Below are 21,077 nucleotides of genomic sequence, written 5' to 3' on the forward strand. Positions count from 1 at the left end.
TATCTTTTCTTTGATTTTGTATTTGTATTTATTGAATTTCATATATTCAAGGCATCATTTCACTACATGCATCATCAGTATTACAATTAATATTTGTTTTTCTAACTGTAATTTGTAACAGTTTTCTGGTTTTACCCTGTGATAATCTTTGATTTCTTCACGATGCTGCCTTTAAACGAAAGATGTCAAACTAATCGACACTAAAATAATACTATCGATAGATGATATCGATATTCATCGAGTATTCTTAAATAGCGTTAGTCGAAAGATAAAACTGATTATGAGTTCGATTCTTCATATAAATGTTAATAACTATCTGTACCAGGATAAAGAAGAAGAAGCTGGTTTGGTGGAATGGACATTGACGATGAGATCTTTGCCCAGAAGCTTGTTATCTCGACATTCTACACGTTGCTCTCCACTCACCGCTAAATTATCCAGAGTTGTCACCATGATATGAAAAGGGTAAGTGCTTCTTGTTGAGATATTTAAATTACAACTGTGTATTAGTTTGTTACAACGCGATGGTTCAGAACGATCTATAATTAACCTCCTGTTTGAATGTGAGCTGCATCAAAGCTTGCTGATGGTTAAACAGAAAGAGACAATGTGTGTAGTTATATCGACCGGCAAAGCGCACGAACTAAGATATGTACATAAAATGGACAATAAAATTGTCACGACAAACGTATATCTAGAAATGTTTAAAAACTATGTATACAAATGATTATTGAAATACTACACGATATAATATATACGAATACAAATGAAATTTTTCGTTAGTTCAATATATGGGAATAATTGTTAGGATTGAAGATACAGGTTGTTTCAAAAACATTATTACAAACATAAAAATATTGCTTTCGTCATTTTATAATCCTTTTAGTATATTATTTAAGAGTAATTATTAAGATTTAGTATGCAAGATGGCTTAGAAAAATCGCGTACAATATAATATATAATATAATATAAATATAAAAATGGTGCTCCTGTAAGTATTACGAGTGTTCTTGTATAATCTTTTTCTTTAGCGTGATATTTGGGCGTAATTACTAGGGTTTAACATACAGAATCTCTTAGAGAAACTACTATACACACAAAAACCGTACTTTTCTTAATTGCTTTTCTCAATTTTTAAATGAAACAATTCAAAGACAAAACTTAGGGATTTATGAATGTATAGATAGAAGTAGAACTCTGTTTTCATTTAATAATAACGTTCATAAGTTTCACAAGTGCTACGTAACTAGTGCAATAATCAAAGAAACAATTTGACCCGTTCTTTCGGAAGAATCCACATTATCCAGTAACATCCCTTCCTGAGTGTACATCTGACCGGATTCCAACAGAACGAGGACAATACGGTGGAGAAAGAGACGCAGGACCTTATCAATATTATCACTAGCTCGGCGAGGGGATATGATAGGGCGGTGTAATCGGGTGGTGAGTGACGTTGGTGGGGACAGCCCGACGACGCAGGCGCCGCGTACGACCCCCCTAACGTACCATCGTCGCCGGCGTCGTCTTCGTCGTCGTCGTCGTCGCCGTCGCCGAGAGAGACGTCGGCCCGTCGTGCCTCCTCGTGTTTTCAGTTCCGACCGAACGACGGCGACTAACGAAACTACGGAAAATCCTTCCGTGAGGGAAGCTTTTGCTCTTGTTTCGTTCTCCTTCCGGCGTTTTGCTCGGCACGCGGCCTCGAGATGCCTCTTCGCCGGTAGACGCACCGACTCAAAAGGTGGGAGCACGCGGGAAAGCAACAGTGTTTAGCGATACAAGCCCGTGGATACGGTGCCGGTTGTCAAAGGGAAGTTACTCTCGTTTGGAACGTTCCTTTAGTTAGAATACACCGGAGTACGCTGAGAGCACAGTGACGCAGGAGCTTCGATTTTGGACCTGCAAGGCGTGGTGGCCAGGAGAAGAATGTAGTTGTTCGAACACAGACATTCGTTTTGTATATTCGTTGGATTTTATACGTTCTGTGTAAATTATCGAAAATATGCGAGTTGCCTTGTACGAACAAAAGGAGTACATTAGAGAGAATCGATGAAACAAATAGTGGTTTCGGTGGGTAGTGTCAGTGGCCGTCGCCAACAGGTTACAAGAGCCGATGAGTATTTCGAGAAATATCGGGAGAAGTCGTAAGAGGCACTCGTACGATCCGCCTGTTTGTTGTTGCGGAGAATGAAGAAGAAGTATAAAAATAACTGTCCCTGAGTTCGAGCTGAAATGCACAACCGCCTGACCCCCACGAACCAAGTTATTCGATTTAGGGGAGTGTACTACGTTGCAACGTGTAATCGCGAGCAACGATCGTAGTGAATCAAAGTCGAGACCCGCGCTTTGGCATTTTCGTATTAAACGCAACTACAAATCCACCACGTGCCTTTCTCGTTGTCATCTCGACGGTTCGTTTCCCCTTCTCTTTACGATTAATCCTCGCTCCTTTCGCTTCTTTCCTAGACTTACATATACACGTACAGCCATGATATCCGCGATTCTTTCGTTTCACCCGCTTCGCGTTTCCGCAACCATCGTGGAACAGGTGTCAGCGTTCGTGGAATTCGAGCATTCGACAATGGCGTTCTACCACTGAACTCGTGGGATCGACGTCTATCGTCGTGGAGACGCACAGCACACCCAGAGAACATTTCCCGAGATACTCACTCAACAACACTTTGTGGAAATGTCCGCACAATGCGCTTCTTCGAGACGTCTACTGTTCATTCCTCCGGATGTAGAGAAGTTTGACTTCGAGCCGACGAGGTCGAAGCTTCTCCGAATTTTCAACGGAGAATCTACCGCCGAGAAGGTGCGATCGTACGGGTCAACGTTGTTCAGACAGTTTTCCGATTTCTTCAAAGACAACCGAGTGTCGAGGTACTCGCGACACGTTGTCCTTTGGCTGTCTTAGAAAGCAATTCTAAATTAGCTAAACGAAACAACAAAGGAGAAACGAAGAAAAGTTTAGAAAAGAAAATTAATTAGGGAAAATTAGAGCGATTCGAGGAACCAAGGGAAAACGTGGATCATCGGTGAAGAAAAAGAGGGAATTCTCGTGCACAAACGCAGAACGAAATCGTCTTAGATCATTAACACGACGTTTTCCAGATTTCTGGTGCCCTGTTCTGGAATTCGTGGGAACACCATTCGTGTGGCGCGTGCTATATCAACTATAAATAGATGTTCTCTCGCGTGGATTGTACGTCTTGAGCCAGGGCAGACATCAGAGGTATATACAGCGGAACCTCGTGTCACGCACGTCGAGACGACATTTAGGCTCGACCTTCTCTTGTGTCCTTGGATCAACCGAGAGGATGAACCATATGTCACTTGCTACAGCCTGTTTCGATCTTTAGATACACCTAGGTAGACGAGTATTGGGTCCAAAAAGGAAGTCAAACGAAGACATCCAGCCTTCTCGTAAGGCGAACGTATCGACTCTGTCCACGCAGCTTCGTATGCGAATTTTGTACAACAACAACACCAAGAAACAACGATACTCACGCGGAAGACGCAAAAGTAATTTAGCGTAATAGAGGGGTGTTCCTCGAAGTAAAAGGCAAAGGCACACACGTCACCGTTAAGTGCAACTGACACTATACTTTGTGGCCACTTTTCTTCGTTCACTATCTCCTCTCATTTTTTGTATCTACGCAAAGGACTCTAGAAACAAAAACAAAAAAAAAAAAAAAAAAGGAAAGAACATCAATTCGTCGTCCGACTAGCAACGAATCTTCTCCTTCGTTTTCTTCTCATTCTCTTCTCTAGTCGTTCTTTAGGGGAAACAAAACAGGGTTTACACACTGGGAACGAATTGTGACGAACATCGCCGATATTAGCTGGTGCTTCTCTTTGTCATCGACGATCATTATGCTCAACTCGTGCTGTGCTTTTTTCTACCGTGCTTGTACGCATGCTGCGAGTGTTTTTTCAGTGCTGTAGTGTTACACGTTAATTATTAAAAGCAGGCTTAACGAGCCTTCGATCGAACGCCAAACGTCTCGTCGGCCCAGGTACCTGGGAATATTCCTGCGATGCCTGTTAGACGAGGTCACGTGGCGCCCAGGACAACGATCATCGAAACTATCATCAGGAAGTTCGATACTCACGGTGAGCCTGGGTAACATCATACGAGACGAAAACATTCGAGTCAATCAATGACAATGAATTCTTCTGAAGTAATTTATATTTCCTGTAATAATTTCTGCAATTTGACATGAAAGATTGGAAAATATTTACGTTCGTCGATCGACATATTTCGATGAATTAGAAACGCTATTTCGACTCGTGATTAATTTTATATTATATTCCAAAGCAGTATTATTTTTTTATTATTTTTAAAGCAATTTCATTCATTTTAATTGAGATATCTGCAGTTCTGTCTTCGTTCATGTTGAAAATACAATCGCTTATTCTTTATCGCGAATTTTAGCAGGGACGCAATTATACAAAATCATAAGCCTCGAATAATTTATCACGTGCCATTTATATCTCGGTTAGACGTCGATAGCGAGCAATTGCACAGTGGAAAATTTTCATTAAAATTAGATAACCAATTTCACGGTTTGCCATCCGTTTTCATTATCATTCGTCGTATCGATCAGATCGAGAGAGAAAAAAAGAAAAAAAAGAAACTAAAACGAGAATGTTGGAATAACGAGCGTGATAAAAAAATAAAGATCAATTTCCAACATTTGCCTTGAATAAGTACGCTTCTCCTTCATAATATTCGTGGTCGTATAAAGTTTAATGAAAGTTTTTTAAGAGGCGCGCAACTTCCCTTCTCGCGGAAGATTAAAATAAAGTTAACAGCTCGAGGGTTGTCGTTCTAGCTGGCTAGATATAATCGAAGTTTTTAGAACTGCTCCACCTGATATGGAACGAGTAGGCATCGAGCCAGAACTCCGTTTTCAATATTATTTAAAACATCTCGGCGGAAGGCGAGGTTTTATGGAAGGGGATAGAATAGGGGATGGAATCGGTTAAATGGAAGAAAGGGGTAGTTCTGTTTCACACTAGGACAATGCATGTCACTGGCAATATCACTCGAGGTATGCCTAAAGTCCTTGTAAGGGAAGGCAAAGCTAGAGGAAACCGACAGGTTTTTCAGATGTGCGATTGATCGCGGTAAAACGAACTAGAGCGCGTATTTTCTTTCGTCTTCTCGTTGTTTACTCGTACTAACCTTGCTGAAAGATTAGCTGCCTCAGAAGTCTTTATTAGAATTCCAGAATTTTATCTAGAGATCTTTATAAACTTCGCCTTATCATAAGATAATAGCTTCCTAAAATTTAATGCAAAATAAATTGTTCGTCTGTTCGTTTTCTCCTTGAGAAATTCTATTAAATTTCATCTAGAATGCAATATGGAGTTCCAGCCTATTAATATTAATAAATCCCATTTAAGTAGCACAGATGATATACACAATTATCTTGATCGTACTTTAATGCTGATAATTTTATACTGATTACGCTTTATGATCAGTCACTGCCTGTTTTATTGTTTAATATCTTTTAGTCTTCCTAACACGCATATAAAATGAATTATGTTCTAGTTGTTTTCCTTTAAAACATACCGTCGAATTTCGTGTCAGTAACGTGGAAGGTATAAGTAATTTTCTCCACGATCGGTCGTTGATATACGACCGAACACTAAACGTGCTTTCATAGCTGAGCTTGTGCGGATTAAGTGCTCGAAAGAGTCTTTAATCCTTTGCACAAAGGATCTGGAAGGCTTGCCCCGAACGATGCGGCTTTCAGCAAAATATTTTCTTCCTTTTGTCAAAAAGTGCGAAATAAAAAAAATCCATTTATTCAATTCTGAAAAAATTCAATACGTTTATTTTTTATCTCTTCGCTACATTGGAGATATTTATGCAAACTCATATTTTTATGGAAACATATAACTGTGAGAAAGTTTCACCTACGTTTTATTAGAAAATTGGGTTACGTGCAAATACTTTTTAGAATCGCTATATAGGAAATATTGAAAGTATAATACGCGTTATAACGTTCAGTAAGTGAAACAAATCTCTGCTTAGATACTTTAATTCTATTTTACAAAATATGAATTTATCTACCTAAACATCCATCATTTTTATCTCTTTCTACTATTGTCTTTTTTATATCACATTCGTTCGGTATCTTTACCGAGGAGATTCGATAAGAATTCGGATAGCAAAGTAAGTCGATGAGGTCGCGTATCATCGCTTGTTAACAAAAGCAGCGGCTGTCGTACGGAAGGGCGGGCGGTAATAGGCATTAACGCGATAAATTCTTGGGAAACCTCTGTAACGCCAATTTATATAATAAAAAATATGTATGCCAGCCCCTTCAGGGTGGGCTTTTGTCCCGGTGGCATTGCTGCTCGTCAAGCCTTGGCTTCTAATCTGACGTCCTCTCTATAGCATGTACATCCAACCGCGTTTCGCTCATTTTTCCTCCTTTCACCCTATCTCCGCGCTCCTTATTCACCAACAAGCCATCTTTTCGATACTCTTCAACTGTCTTCTTGTATCGTAATCGAATACGACAACGGAGGGCAATATATATCTTACACGCAAACACCGACAGATCGTAGAGTAGTAGCCCTTGAAAACGTTAAATAATTCCTAACCACGATGACTGCGCGATCGATGAAGCATCTATAACGCACAGGACTTCCTTAGACCAATAACGATCCACCTACGGATTTTTCTTCTCCACGCGTTAATATCTCCTATTCCTGAAAATATTAGGTTGTTGGAAAAATTCCTTTGATGATGGATATATTCTGCATTATATATGACGAGATTAGGAGAGAATCACTTGTCATGAATTTTAGCTAAATATTTAAATGAGTTTAGGATAAATGTTTCTAATTCAACATACTAAAATTGATTTGTTAGGAAAGTTTCGTTTTTGAACGAGATATGCCAGTTAGAATATTCAGTTTAATTCGTTTTATTCGTGGAACATAGTAGAATATATATATAATTATCTCTTCTTATTTTTACTCAATTTTTGCAATAGTAAAAAATTGAATAGTCGTATAAATATTATATTAACGGTTTAATCACTACTTGAACAAACTTTAGCTTGTTGCTAAAGGAATAGTTTTCTGAAAAAGTAGAGTCACATGACAGATAGTTATGCAAAGAAACGAACCACGTATTATTTAACAAAATGTAAATTCTTTTGTAACTCTAGTCACGGTTTTCCTAAATTAAAGCTTTTATCGTTTGTTCTTCTTTATCATTCTTCTTCTAAGCCTCTAATTTTTGTCAGCAAATATTTCACTCCGTAATAGGAATTTCCATCTAATCCCCGTGTAAGTTTAAGATAATATATCGTTCGATAATAAAACTTCATGGTTTCACGGAAAGCAGAAAGTTCAAACGATCACGAGATCCCATTAAAAACACGTTCATTGTCAACAAATGATATACCGATATTCACAGATATACTTAATTCGGTAAATTACTATTACGAATAATCGTGTCATCAATCATGTTCAGTGGTTTATTCATGCCAAGGTCAGGCTGTTCGTCAAGCACACCCTGGATTCTGTACACGCGTGTACGACTAGGTCGAAAATGTGACACCAGGAACCTGGCACGGTTCGTTTTCGTGTATGAAACTATTAAAAGCCGACAATTAGGGCTGTGGCTGGGCTTAAATTGTACTTTAGGGCGGAAAGCCGATATCGTCGTTGTTGCTTATAAATTTCATTCTTATCTTGAGATCACTTTATTTTCTTTACCCTATAATGACGATCCGACGGTTGACAAAATCGTCACGAGAAAAACGGAAAAGGGGAGGAAGCTTTATATGTATCGCAACCACAAATATCATTTTATTCATACGGAAACAGAGTATGAATTTTATGAACCGTGTTTATTGGAGTTGTCTTAAGCAACGAGCCTAAATTGCCTAATGAAATAAGCACATAAAGATCATTGGAATCGATAATCACATTTTTCTTGGCTTCTTTATTGTAATGTCACTTTATGGCTGGAAAGACATAAAGTAGCAAACATAAAATAGCTAAAAGTAGAAATAACACGTAAGGTAGATATATAAGAAACAAAGTATATACATATAGTTGACGTTATGTAAAAATCAAAGGTACAGCTATTAAACTCATATTGTATTTGTTGAAAGAAAGGTTGGAAGTTTCATATTCGAAGGACAAGAAGTTTATTACTATAAAAGTTTGACTACACATTTATAGCATATTCCTAAATAGTAATATGATTTTTTATCGGTTAGTGTTCTCTTGGTTTATTGAAATCATTGAAAAGTAGAGTTTCTCCTTGTTTATTTATTTATCAACAAAAGAGATTCATTAGTAAAAAACGAAGAAGAGAAAGAAAATTATACAAGTATGAGATACTGAATAGTCTATAAAACGACAGTAAAGTGAACGCACAACCTTGTTGCAATAACCCGTCCAATCCTAACTAGATATGATCTATGATCTTAAAAAGAACTGTCCAGGCTATGTGACATAAAAACGTGTTTTTTTCTCCCTCTCTTTCTCTCTGAATTTTTAGGGAGGAGCGAAGGGAAAAGTAGGTCAGAGAGCTTTTCAAGGTCTGAATCTATTCGACCATGGTACGTCGCCTGCTCGATGAATCACCGATTCCATTGGAATTTATGAATTTGTACGCTTGTTGGCTTTTCCTCGTGATAATCCGCTTTTCGACTCCGTTAATCGCGAGAGGGAAACGCCAGCTAATGTCGACAAGCTGAGTCAGATTTCCTCGAAATTCTTACCACTTTGGCGCCAAACGTCGACTCGAACTTTCAAACTAAATTTTTGGTGAATTCCAGGGCTTAGTCGCGTGATGAAATAACCTTGCGGACGAAAGTAGTTCTCCTATTTCCTTTTCTTTGAAATCGATTTTACGTTCGTTCTGGCAAATGTTTAAATTAATACGGAGATTACAGACGAACAATGTGTTATCAATCAATCGCATCTCACCAAACTTGTCCTATTATTTGACATTTGAAGTTAAATACGAGGTTGTTCGAAAAGTTTGTAGCGTTTTTGTTACAAACATCTATTATATAATGAAACTATTGAACAAATACTGTTTTCGTTTGGACTCAAAAGAGAATGAAAGAAAAGTTTCAAGAATTTGTTAATAAAATAGTACCCAAGAAATTTGGAATCTTAAAAAAGAACTTTGTATTTTTGCTGCTGTAATAATTAGTCTTGAAGACAGCCACCAATTCCTAGTCGACTAACATTCGTATTAATAAACACCTACGCTTCTGAATATCAAATCTGCTTTCCTTCCTCTTCCTATAAACACAATTTAAATATTGGAGTCGCCTTGAATCGGCGTTTTAGTCTTTCACGACAAACAATTCGAACCTGCATGAAGAAGATAGCGGTAATTCCGGCCAGTCAACAACAGAATGCACGCGTTTCCGTGTTTCTTTCCTCTTCTTTTCATTTTTTCGCTGCTCTTTCCTGTCGTTTACGAGCGCCATACCTGTTCATAATAACGAGAATACGTGTGCTGCCGCGCGATAAATTCGTGCAGAAACTTTGGGCTGTTGCCAGGATGGATATTTAAAATTCTCCGCGGTTCTCCACGAGCCCTCAGCTTTTTTTCACCGCGATGGACGAAGGGAAGGCATCGCGGATGCCATGGACGTTAATGCACGGGTTCATCAAGTCGGTTGCCAATCCAACCGATTGCTATAATTACCATTGCGTCGAATGCATTATTCACGATTTGCTGTCGGGGCCGCGATTATGAATAATTTCACGTCATCGAGCACCTTATCAGCGAATATGTCGCGTCCGTTGCCGGCAACCGTGTTCGTGTAACGCTTCTTGTGTGAAAATTCTTGTGTGAAATGCACCAGCCGAATACACGATTCGTTACTTAGCTTCAATTTACCGTTGCAATCGTATGCACTTTTAATTTCGTCGCAAGAATACCTTCGAGTTTTAGAACGATCCGATTCTCAAGCGTTCGGGCGTGGATGAAGGAACGTAGGGGCGCCAGGTTGGACTAGATTATGTATGAGGGGTGAAATCTAATTTGGAGCAGAGACGATTGTGCTTAGATTCGATTGGCTGCGTTTCCACGCGTACTCTGGTATTGATAGATACGGAAATCATTAGGCAGAGATTAATACAGGTGTTTGACAATGGAATTTAGCCAATTTATCCAATAACGAAACCATTCCTTCTTTCGGCAAATATAAAGTTTATAGGGGCTACAAGCAACCTTTAAAGTTAATTAATTAATCACGATCCTGATGAAATCGCGATGCGAGAAAGAGGCATGACAAAATTCGGGAACATCTAAGTTAATCAATTTTAATATTTTCCATCTTCCAAGCGTATTTGATCGTTGAATTTTTAAAGTGTATTTTCTTTACTTATTTCCCAATTATCAGAGTCGTTTCGTGTAGCAAGAAGAATGTTTTCGTAATACTTAAAAAAATGTGGAAAGTATAAAGAAGAAGGACCTAAAAATAATTAAGGAACAAAGTAGCAACCTTTGCATTTTTCGTATACCCTCACGGTCGATCCTTTTTGGCTGGGTCTCGTTAACTTTTAACGAAATGCATACCCTTACTCAGTCGCCTATGCAAACAAAAGCACGCTCTAGTACATCTTGGGGCTAATTAAGCCCGTGGTTTCCGAGTAAATATTTTCATAAGACGGATCACTTAAAATTCTTTCTTAGAGAGTTAGAGCGGCAAACCGGAAGTTTCACGACATCACGGAGGATCCCGTAATCAGAAGCCATCGTCGAAAATAAAACGAAGGTGAATCAGAAAGCGGATCCAATAAATGTTCAAGAAAATTTCATCAATTTTAGTTAAATGTCGAAAATATTGTCTCGTAAATTCATACTAATTACTATTTTGATATTTAGATAAATAATTTTCATACTTGGTGATACAGAGCTATAATTTAATATGTTTTTCATAATTAGCGCAGAGCATATGTACATGTTTCAAATAGATTGGAAATGGAACATGAAATGTCATAAAGAAATCGAATAACTGTTATTGCATCTCTCGATTCTTTAATGATAGATGATTCATTAATAGATAATATATAGAATAATGTATAATAATAAATAACGATATATGATGCATAATATATAACAATTGGCTATATTATAGTAATATCATATTAGGTGGCACGAGTGTATTAATCATTCACAAACATGAACTCAAAATACGCACGAAAACTATTTCCAGTCGCGTGAATTATATATGTATGCGCATAAGGATTGCCTAGCGTAGTTTTCCTAATAGAAAAGTCATCGTCTCAACCTCGATACCTTTTTGAGTTGAGTTGATTGTCATTTGCTTGGGAACGAATACCTCGACACACGATTCGAACGCTACGAACAATTCCATTTGCAATTGCGAGACGACGCGATACTCGTGAAAGAAGTGAAAATAAACTCGAACACTGTTCCCAGTTCACCCATTTGCGTACTAAGTTCTTCAAACTGGTCCCAAATATTGCCAATATGATCGTAATAATCGTGTCTCGTTAAAGTGGCAATGAAATTTCAAAATGTTTTATACGACACGTAGAATATACACATAAAAGTTATCTATGGAAAGCGTTAAAACATATGAGATTCTTGGACGAGTTCTTGGCTCTTCGTGAGAACCAAATAATGACGTATTACTACGTGATGGATGGATTATTTGTTTCTCAGGATGTTTCGTGGGAAGGAAAGCAGAGATCATTAGCATTGCGATGTTTCTTCTCGTCGACACGATTCGCGAATTTTCGATCTGTAACACGTTCCGATTCGTTCGCGAGACGATTCCTAGAAATTGATGCGATGCCACGTATCTGAGGAGGTTATTTTTCATCGTCGATGTTGATCGAATCGTATATGAATCGAACACCAATCGAATGGTCCTGGAATTTTCGCGGAAATCTTAATTCGTTCGTGTCGCGTGCAAAACACGCGTCTACGACGCGTGGCATCTGTGATTTAACGTAGACCACATGTGTCGCTGAAATATCTTTCGAAATTGAGTACTGGCCTAGGCACCATTCAAATTAGTGTTATAAATACGTGTGATATTTCGCTGGAAGGGGATCGTTTCGCACATTCCTACGTTACTCGGAAAATTGTTTATAGCTCTTGGAATATTCGCGTCGTCTGGGTTACTTTTTCGCGACAGATCGTTAACACTTGCTCAATGGCGCATTCTATTAATAGCCTTGTGAGCTTTGTCTTTAAACGCCTTTCGTATTATCTTTTCCATTACGAAAACAAAGAGAAGAGATTGGTTTGACCAATTGACGTGTCTTGTAATTTTCAGTTCAAGCGATTCTCCAATGTCTGTGAAAATAATTTTAACGGTTTACCGAATGATTTTACAGTTTTATGAAAATCTTCTTAAAACATCCTCTATATCGTCCCTGTAATTTAGAAAAGAGAAAGAAGAAACAGATATAACTATAACCAATTGTTGTTTCGTAACTTCTTGTACAAGTCTTTTTAGCACGCTTACGGTGACGATCTTAACGATTTCCTGAATTCTATCTACGTTAAATTCCGCTGATCCTTTCGTAGCTTTATAAAGATTTTCTTAAGATATCTCCTGCTTTTCTTAGGCTTATAAGGGTCTTAAGACAGCTTTCATATTATTCTTCCGATTTAAAGAGGCTAAAAGGAAGACGAAGAAGAAGGAGATGTCAGTTTAGTCAGTCGGTGTGTTGTATTTTCAGTGCAAGCCTTTCTAGAACGCTTATGGAAATAATTACCACGGCTAGTGCAAGCGACGCGCAATTTTCGCCCCTAGGGAGTTCTTTGAGCGTCCAGCTGTGCGGTTTATTGTTTTTCATTTGCTCGATGCTGTGCAGTCGATTCGCGGGTTCTTTGAAGATATCTCCCTTCATTTTCACGACTCACTCGTCGGTGTATCTGCAACGTCGCGTTCAAATAGCCGTTTAATTGCGTCGTTTTAACCAAAATTAAACGTAGACCGTGATTTCATACAGGATATCATTCAACAATCGCCGATATGATTGCTTTTCTTAATGCGAGAATTTGCCATCGAAGAATAATACCTTCGAATTCGATAGCGCGAATCCATGCGATGAAAATAAACCATGATCGAGCTTGAAATTTCCCAGAGACCTTCATACGATTACGGCCCAGTATCGAGGAGCCTGAGAATTCAATAATTTCCACCAAAATCTAATCCTATTTTCAAGGTATGGAAATCTATCTTCCGTGTATAATCCGCGTGTTATCCTAGAAACGAGATACCAATCTAATTTTCCTTCCGACTCGAAATATTCATCAGCCACGCTGGTTAAACTTTTAAACGATTACTGCGAGCAGCGAAATAACTCGCAAAAATTGGTGTATGCAATATTATCGTTAAACGTGGGTATAGTGATTTAGATATTGTTTTATCGAGGCATAAAAGTTGTTTCAGAATAATAGATACTTTATAGAAGCTTGCAACAAATTGCAAAATTTCTATAGTTTAGAACAAAAATTAGTTGAAATTCTTTTTAATAACTACGATGTTAGGAAACGCACACAAGAGTTCGCGATTTAAATTATCCGAGAAAGAGATTGCAAATGAAACGTTGTACTGGCCCAACGTTGATTCTTGATACTTGAAAAACATGCAACGTAGCACTGTGTTGTTGCTTATCAAACGTAGATATTCCTTCTTTTTATAGTATTTCCTTGCACATTCCAATATAAGAATTTCTTATTTCGTTTCCTTAGTTTTCATGTGTACATGCAATCTGTCTTTTCTTCGCGTTAATCTTATAATCGATATTTGTATACCTACACGATAACATTGAATAGATAAATTTTGATGACCTACCCCTTAAGGAATCAAACGCGACCATTTTTGGACTTGCTAGATCTCTTCATCCTATGCCCTTAATAAGATTGATGGTTTCGAGAGCAGCTGTAGGTTTCATCCACCATGACGCAGTCCCTCGAAATATTCCAATGCGTTGAGTTACGAGCTGCAAAATCTTAGATTGTCGTTCTTTCGCGGAACTTCTATTTTCTTCGGCGACACGAGGCGCAAGTGCGTTCTTGGCACGGAAGGCCTGCTGCATACTTCACCGGAATCCCCGGTGGACATCGGTTTAAAGAAACCGTGCAGAAACGATGACTAACGTCGCCAGGAGGGCCACGAGAGCAAAGAAGAAAGCAGCGCGGGAGGAAAGTTACCAAATCCCCATTCACTTCCTCGACGACGATTCCAATCTAATAATTCAATGACTCGTTCCACTTTCCTGATTTCCAAGCGGTGTATACCCATGCGTTACGCGCGCCCTGGCTAACGTAAACAAAATATCGACGCAGATTTTCCGCTTGGTCGTGCGATATTTGTTCTGTAGGCAATCGTATATTTAAGGCCCCATCGCTCTTACAAGCTTCCTTCTACCTTGTTTCTCGCCGCAAAAACCATTGAGACATATTTCAGCTTGAAAAGATTTACAACAAGTTAAGGAGACAGTCGTTTCATACGAGTGAGATAAAATTATTGGTGAAATTTGACAAGTTACCAGCTTGTAGCATTCGTAACATTTTGGCGAAACGTTATAAAATCATAAAGCTCAATGTAAATTCAACGTAACGAAAAGATTTATAACGAATTGGGAGCAAGGACGTTTTACATAATTGAACTAACGTTAATAATTACCGGTATTAATATACATTTTAATCAGACTTTAGGATTGTTACAATTATAAAATTCAACCTGTAAGCTCTACCGACGACGAGTCATTAATAAACGAAAACAATGGTTGATGCGTCTGTAAACAGTCTGCATAAATGTTTACGTACAGCCTACTAACATTATTAATTAGTAAATTAACGTTGCAAGGGTTCGTTTCCAAACTTTCGTCATTCTCACACGCTTCGACCTTATTTTGCAAACGCAATTTTCATTAAAACACTTTTGAGCACAGAAAGATCGAAACCAGGTTGGGAAACGCGAAGAAAGCTTTAAATAAAAATCTCAGAGGGATCAGGTTGAGATATACACACTCTCAAAATTAGCCTGGAACTACAAACACGTCAACCTTGCTCCAACGACGTTGTAATTCAACTTCCCTGGTTCTAGCACAATATCGACAGGTTGGTGGCGTTCTTCCGCCTTTTTTCGCTTTCCTCTTTCTTATCCTCCGCGCTCTGTTGTGGCCGAAGAGAAAACCTGTTCGACCTGGGTCACAGACGGATCACGGGCCAGTTCTATGTTTATATATAGGATGTTTAAATCGAACCGCGTGAGCGGATTTAACTTTAACGCGACGACAAGGTCGCTCCAGCTTGTCACAACATTTGCTTGTGGGCTAGCGTGACTACATCGTATTTTCGGGTTTTCGGCTATAAGACGAATCGGCCGACTCGGCTTTATCGTTCAAGGACGGTTCAGTGAGATAAATCGAGAATCATCGCGGAGTGTATCGATGCCGTGGATCGACCATATGCAAACTGTAATCCGTTCTGTTGAATGCAGCCACGAGTTAACAGACGATCAACGGGGGCGATCGTGGAACCTCTTGGAAGTTTGCTTTGTTAGCTTGTTACGTATCGCTACCGAAGAAAGCTGCGTGTTTTCTTCAGTTCTTCGCCGACTTTCGCTGATGCATAGCGATTCGTGAAAGTGCCGGAGTGGATTACTTAACCTTCACCCTTTCTGAATGCTTTGTGTGGTTTGTATGAGATATTCTGGAATTTTGTTACGAGTTTCCTGTGATATAAAGTACCGTGGTTGTATATTGGTAAAATTTAAAAGGAATTCTAAAATGCATAGCAATTCATTACATTTTGTATTGTGTACTGTGGTGAGTTATGGATATTACAATTGTACAGAATGATTCACATAACTTGTTCACCTCGTAAGGTATGCGTTTTATAAAGGGAAAAAATGTTTTATAGAGAAATTGCACGTTATGCTTCTTTTTCGTAAACAACCGAGATATGAAGTTGTAAATTTTTGTTAATAAAATTCATAAAAGAGTATCGGTGATAAATATTCAAATATTTTCATGGATCACTACGCACATGTTAGACTGCATAAAAAGAACATTCAACGATAAATTGTTGCGATACTTCAAGTAGTATATCTCGATTGAAACGTATTAATTTGTTAAAAGGAAGTAACGCGTTTAAAAGGGCGATAAATAATAATCGATTTAATAATAAATAATGTAACTACGTGTAACGTGGAGGGACATTAAAGACGACCCCATGGAGATAAGAATAACGCTGCTTTTCTATCCATAAATACGAAACATTGATTTATAGTTGTCAGATTGGATAATTTAACATGCGTCATATGGCGTTTACCGCAACTCTAAATCCTCGTATTGTCGTGGCGGAAACAAAACTCGCAGTAAGTTCCAATTCCGTATATTTATAACCGACCGAGTGGCTATGTAAACGTGAAATGTCGTTTGTTACGATAGAATTGGTACACGGTGCCAGTTTCTGCTCTCCGATTATATAGAAATTTCGCTAGAAATTAAGATAGCGTTCCTTAAGAACATTCTTTTGAGAAAATCGCATCTATGCTTCGCGCCATAACTTCAATAGGGAAGATCGAAAGGAAATTTTAAGATATCTGCACGATGATATTCTTTTGAGACTTTTCTACATTAACATTAATTCTTTATAGATGTAAATCGCAGATGAACGATTGCGAATCGATGTTTCACGTTCGATTTTGGCATACTTTCAACATTCACCATAATTGCGCCCTTTCATAAAAATTCATAATTTTCCACTGTTACTTTCTCTTCGTAAAACAAATAGTCTTTAATCCAAACGTATTCGTTTAACACTTTTTTCAGATTTAAGTTTTCTAGTTTACATTACAGCGGAAGACTTAAGAATCGATTCGTCAAAAATATTCTACAAGCTCATCGATAAGTATCTTTTCTAAATCTTCTCCAATTTAGGTTCGTCTTTTTTATTTGTAAATTGTGGAATACCCCGTAACTATACCATTTTCAGAAACGCTCGATTAACACTTTCACTTATCACTTACTCTATGAACTTTATCTTACAAACGATCGCAAGCATTTGTTCTCGGTTCTTGAAAACGGATGTATATCTATGCTCATGGAACAGAAGAAATTGAGGGCCGTGATCAGTTTAGCGACTCGAAAAGATAAGAGAGCCGAGGCGGTCAGTATTTTGGAACAAACGGATAGCAAAGTAGTTCTCGCGGCTAAGTGACATCCTTGGCAAAGGGCCCAGCCCTGCGAGCCTGTCTCAGATGCGAACTCGGCAAAATCTATTTCTAGTTCGGCCGATAAACTCGCCACAGCGAATGAGATTCGTAAAAAGAACCCACGCGTCTCGTTTGTCCCTAGTCTATCCACGATTCGCACTTGTTCTCTCGTAGGGTTTCACGCCGCCTAATCGCGCGGTCAGATTGTACAACCTTCTAAAACGATTCCGTTTGAAAATTCCTTTGATCGTGTCGTGATACATTCCCGGATAGCCCTGAGAGTCACCGGAAGCGCAAACCCACGGAAAATGATCGTGAATCCTCGTTACTGTTTCCACAAACCGAGAATTAATGAATACAATTTGTGGAATTTGACTATTTTAATATCGTACAGTTGTGAAATTCGAGAATCTTCGGCTACCGAAGGATTTGAAAACTGAAAGATCTAAAAATTCTAGACTTCTAGAGTTCCCCTAAGATCCAAAAGTTCAAAAGCTCTAAAGTTTCAAAGTTTGGAAATTTGAAAATTCCAAAGTTTCAAGCTTGCAAAATTCGAAACTTTTAAACGTTTAGAATTAAAAAATTCCAAAGCTCGATCATTGCATCGGAATATTAGACAGGAGATAGATAGACCAGATAGAAGACCAGAATACTGATTGTTACGATGATCGTGCAACGTCAAAAATGGAAAAAAATTCTCTCTCTCGATTGCCATTGATTGATTTTTGCCTTGATTTCCTAACAAATATAAAAGCACCAAAAAATGATCGACGATTAATCTTTGTGGTCGAGCTATGCTTTGTTGCTAGTCTGATTGCGGGCGGTATAGTGAAAAGGAGTATTAATCATGGTTAAACTACTGTACGCGAAGCTGCCACTTCCAACACCGCTCACTATTAGCCAGTAATTACTATCGATCAATCAGAATCACAGAACGAAACGATATTGATTCTCTGGTACAAGAAAACTGCAAATATTGTTGTGTTAACGTTCTAATTATTTCTACGAATATGTTTGTTAAACATTTCGATGAAATTATCTCGTGCGGAAATTAACGAGATTTTCTGATACGATAAATGAATTGGAAGTCAGATAATCGAATGCAAAGACATTTATAAACATTGTTACGTTTATCCATCGAATCAGCATCATTCGTGACAAATATTTAATGACAGACGAAGGATGCTTTAAGCCACGCTATTAATTAACAAGTAATAGTAAAACAGCTTTTATTCGCTGCTCTCTTAGATAGTCAATTCTTACGCGAGTTTTCATAATTGCTAGCACTTTAGTCGAATTATCGTGCTACGAAATTAATACCTGAGGAACGGTAGTAGCGGAGGCTGTACGAGAAAATGAAAATGAAACGGATGAATTTGCATGTTAACGGGATAGTTTAAATCATTTCTTTGACACCATGGAACCAGAGTTTTAATCTTGCCTCGCGTTACAAAATACGCGGTTGTTTCGCTGTGGGAAACTGCAAAATTTAACGCGCGTTTTATATCATACATGTTCTCTTTAAACCGTACGCGCTCGCTTTAAATTCCGAGCTACACGTTAAACAAATAAAATAACACTTGTAAATATGGCAAATTTTTCATATTTTCGATATTTAGGTCATTGATACTAATGAAAGCGATATTACAAAGATCTTTCTCATTTTTGGTAGCCCTTTGGTAGTCCATTTAATTTCCTACTTTAAATTCTCCACTATTAAACAAATAACTGCAATAGAAAATATACATCGCTCCCCAACCGTTTAATACCTAAAATAGCATTATCACAAGAAATGTTTATCCCAGCCGAAATATTCTCCTTCGATTCTTCCACTCAATTTCTCGTGACATTTTATCCCTCTGTCCGAAACATTCAAACATACCCGTCGTTTGCTCCAACTTGTATCTATCGATTTCACAAGTTTTCTCTACCTTTTGATCCGCCTGTCCGATTCTACGAGCCATTTGCTCCTAAATATCACGGCATTTATCCATTGCACGTGCGTCAACGCGATTCGATTCATAAGCCGACGTTGGATCACGTGCGCCGCGTTGCATCCGGAACCGATGATTTCGCCCGTCGATGTTTAAACAGGCTGTCGATGGTCACGTAATATTCGTGATAATTTCATCCAGCACGTTCCCCCTGGCGTTGGTCAACAATGCCACGGGCCGCGCGTTCCTGCGCATTTTCAATTTTCCTTCATTAAACGCGACTATCCTTCGCAGAATGCTTAAGCATCGAACGGGGACGAGACGAGGGTGAACCGATGGTAGCCGTGGCACGCGGTGCAATTCGACCGTTCTCGAGGCTGACATTTCTCTTGGATTCTGGTACGACGTCTGGTACTCTTGCGACGCACTTGAAAATCGTCGCCTTCGAATTCGCGCGCCCTCGAATCTACCCCGCCACGGGGAATTTCGACCATCGTTAGGAACCGCCATTGTACCGTGAAGGGTTGCTACACCCTAAATTCAACTCCGTCTCCCTTATTTTCGCTGTGGAATTTTCTGTCTCCTTTTTCATCCTTATAAGACAAATTTATTTGTGTTTATTGGGATTACGCGAATCATTGTTGTTTATCAGGATGTATAATACATAGGGTGGGACGCGTAATAGTTTGAAGGAACGACGTTTCAAATGAAAGTTGGCGAGATTAGTTCTTTTGTAGGATTTGTAGAGGACGCGTTATTGTCATGGTCAAAATCGTTTTTTAAAATGGAACTGTATCATGTATTTTTTTCTGCGCGTTTAGATTCTTTGGAACATTCTGCGTCAAAAAGTATTCACGTATTACGATATTTAAAGAGATCAACAATTCGTGAGATAATTTAAATTAAAAAGTGAGATGCTTCGTATAAAAATCTGCAATATGTCACGAATTATTGATTTTGTTGACATTGCACCTGTACGCATTGTTGGACAGAATGTTCCGAGGAATCGATCTATTAAAGAGAACAACGGAAGTTTCGCATAAAAAATATCTAACCCGAACTCATAGAAGCAAGCTGCTGCTTTCTCAGAATTTAGTATTAATCGTGTACTTAAGCAATAAAATTGAGAAATTGAGAAAATCTGATATTGATCGATTTGCTTTCTCAAATAAATGTTAATATGGTCGACATCTTCTATCATTATAAATTGCAAGTTCGAGTTCTCATTTTTTATTAACGTACCTCAAAACTTCGGCAAATTAACTTTCATCTCATTCCGCTGCAACGGTTAAGCGTGAACATCTTCCTCGGCGTCTTCGATTTAATAACCAGCTATAATGGAACAAACGGAGTACAGATCAAAAGAACACACACAGACAGGAATTCTGAAGTTGCGAAATTGCGAAGCTGCATGTACCCATTGCGACCTTCGTCCTAAATCCGGCATCAGTCTTAGAGTGTACACCATAAAATATTTTCGTACCAACCATTAAGTTTGTCTGCTGCGGATGTCGTAAGCCTCGGTTAATTCGCCTCGTTTCTAACTCAGCCACACTTTTTGGACGTTTTTCGAGTATACCTCAAAGGGGCTCTTCTCGAGTAAATTTGCACGTGCAATGCTAAATCTGGCACTTGCGGCCACTCACGCTCGCTTTCACATCTTTCGTCTGCAATACAATTTATCAAAAAATATATACATATCGTTCACAAAGAATGTTCAAGAATCTATTACAATCGTCGACAAAAATAATAACGAGCGATTAAAATATTTTTATCAACGTTAAATTTTTAAACATCCAGTTGATCGTATCGTCTAATATTTACATCTAAAGAGATGAAATTGTTCTTCAATTTTTACACGAAGATTTTAATGTTCATTGGAGTCGTGGGAATCACTATAGTTTACCGAGATGTACTATGAATCGATACT

General features: G+C 38.4%; 1 protein-coding gene across 4 annotated transcripts in view; it reads left to right on the plus strand.

Annotated features, from left to right (window-relative positions):
- Positions 1 to 1,530: 1,530 nt before the first annotated feature.
- sei (potassium voltage-gated channel seizure) overlaps positions 1,531 to 21,077 on the plus strand; it is a 145,811-nt gene continuing 126,264 nt past the window's right edge. For 3 of the 4 annotated variants that reach the window (XM_033331515.2, XM_033331517.2, XM_033331514.2), the window contains exon 1: positions 1,532 to 4,113. In XM_033331515.2, coding sequence (XP_033187406.1) covers positions 4,038 to 4,113 — 76 coding nt within the window. In that variant the 5' untranslated portion in view covers positions 1,532 to 4,037. Of the gene's footprint in view, positions 4,114 to 21,077 lie in introns of all 4 variants that reach the window. The other variant, XM_033331511.2, reaches the window with a different exon arrangement.

Source organism: Bombus vancouverensis, chromosome 12 (assembly GCF_051014615.1).
Source record: "Bombus vancouverensis nearcticus chromosome 12, iyBomVanc1_principal, whole genome shotgun sequence".
In the NCBI taxonomy this organism is placed as follows: domain Eukaryota; kingdom Metazoa; phylum Arthropoda; class Insecta; order Hymenoptera; family Apidae; genus Bombus; species Bombus vancouverensis.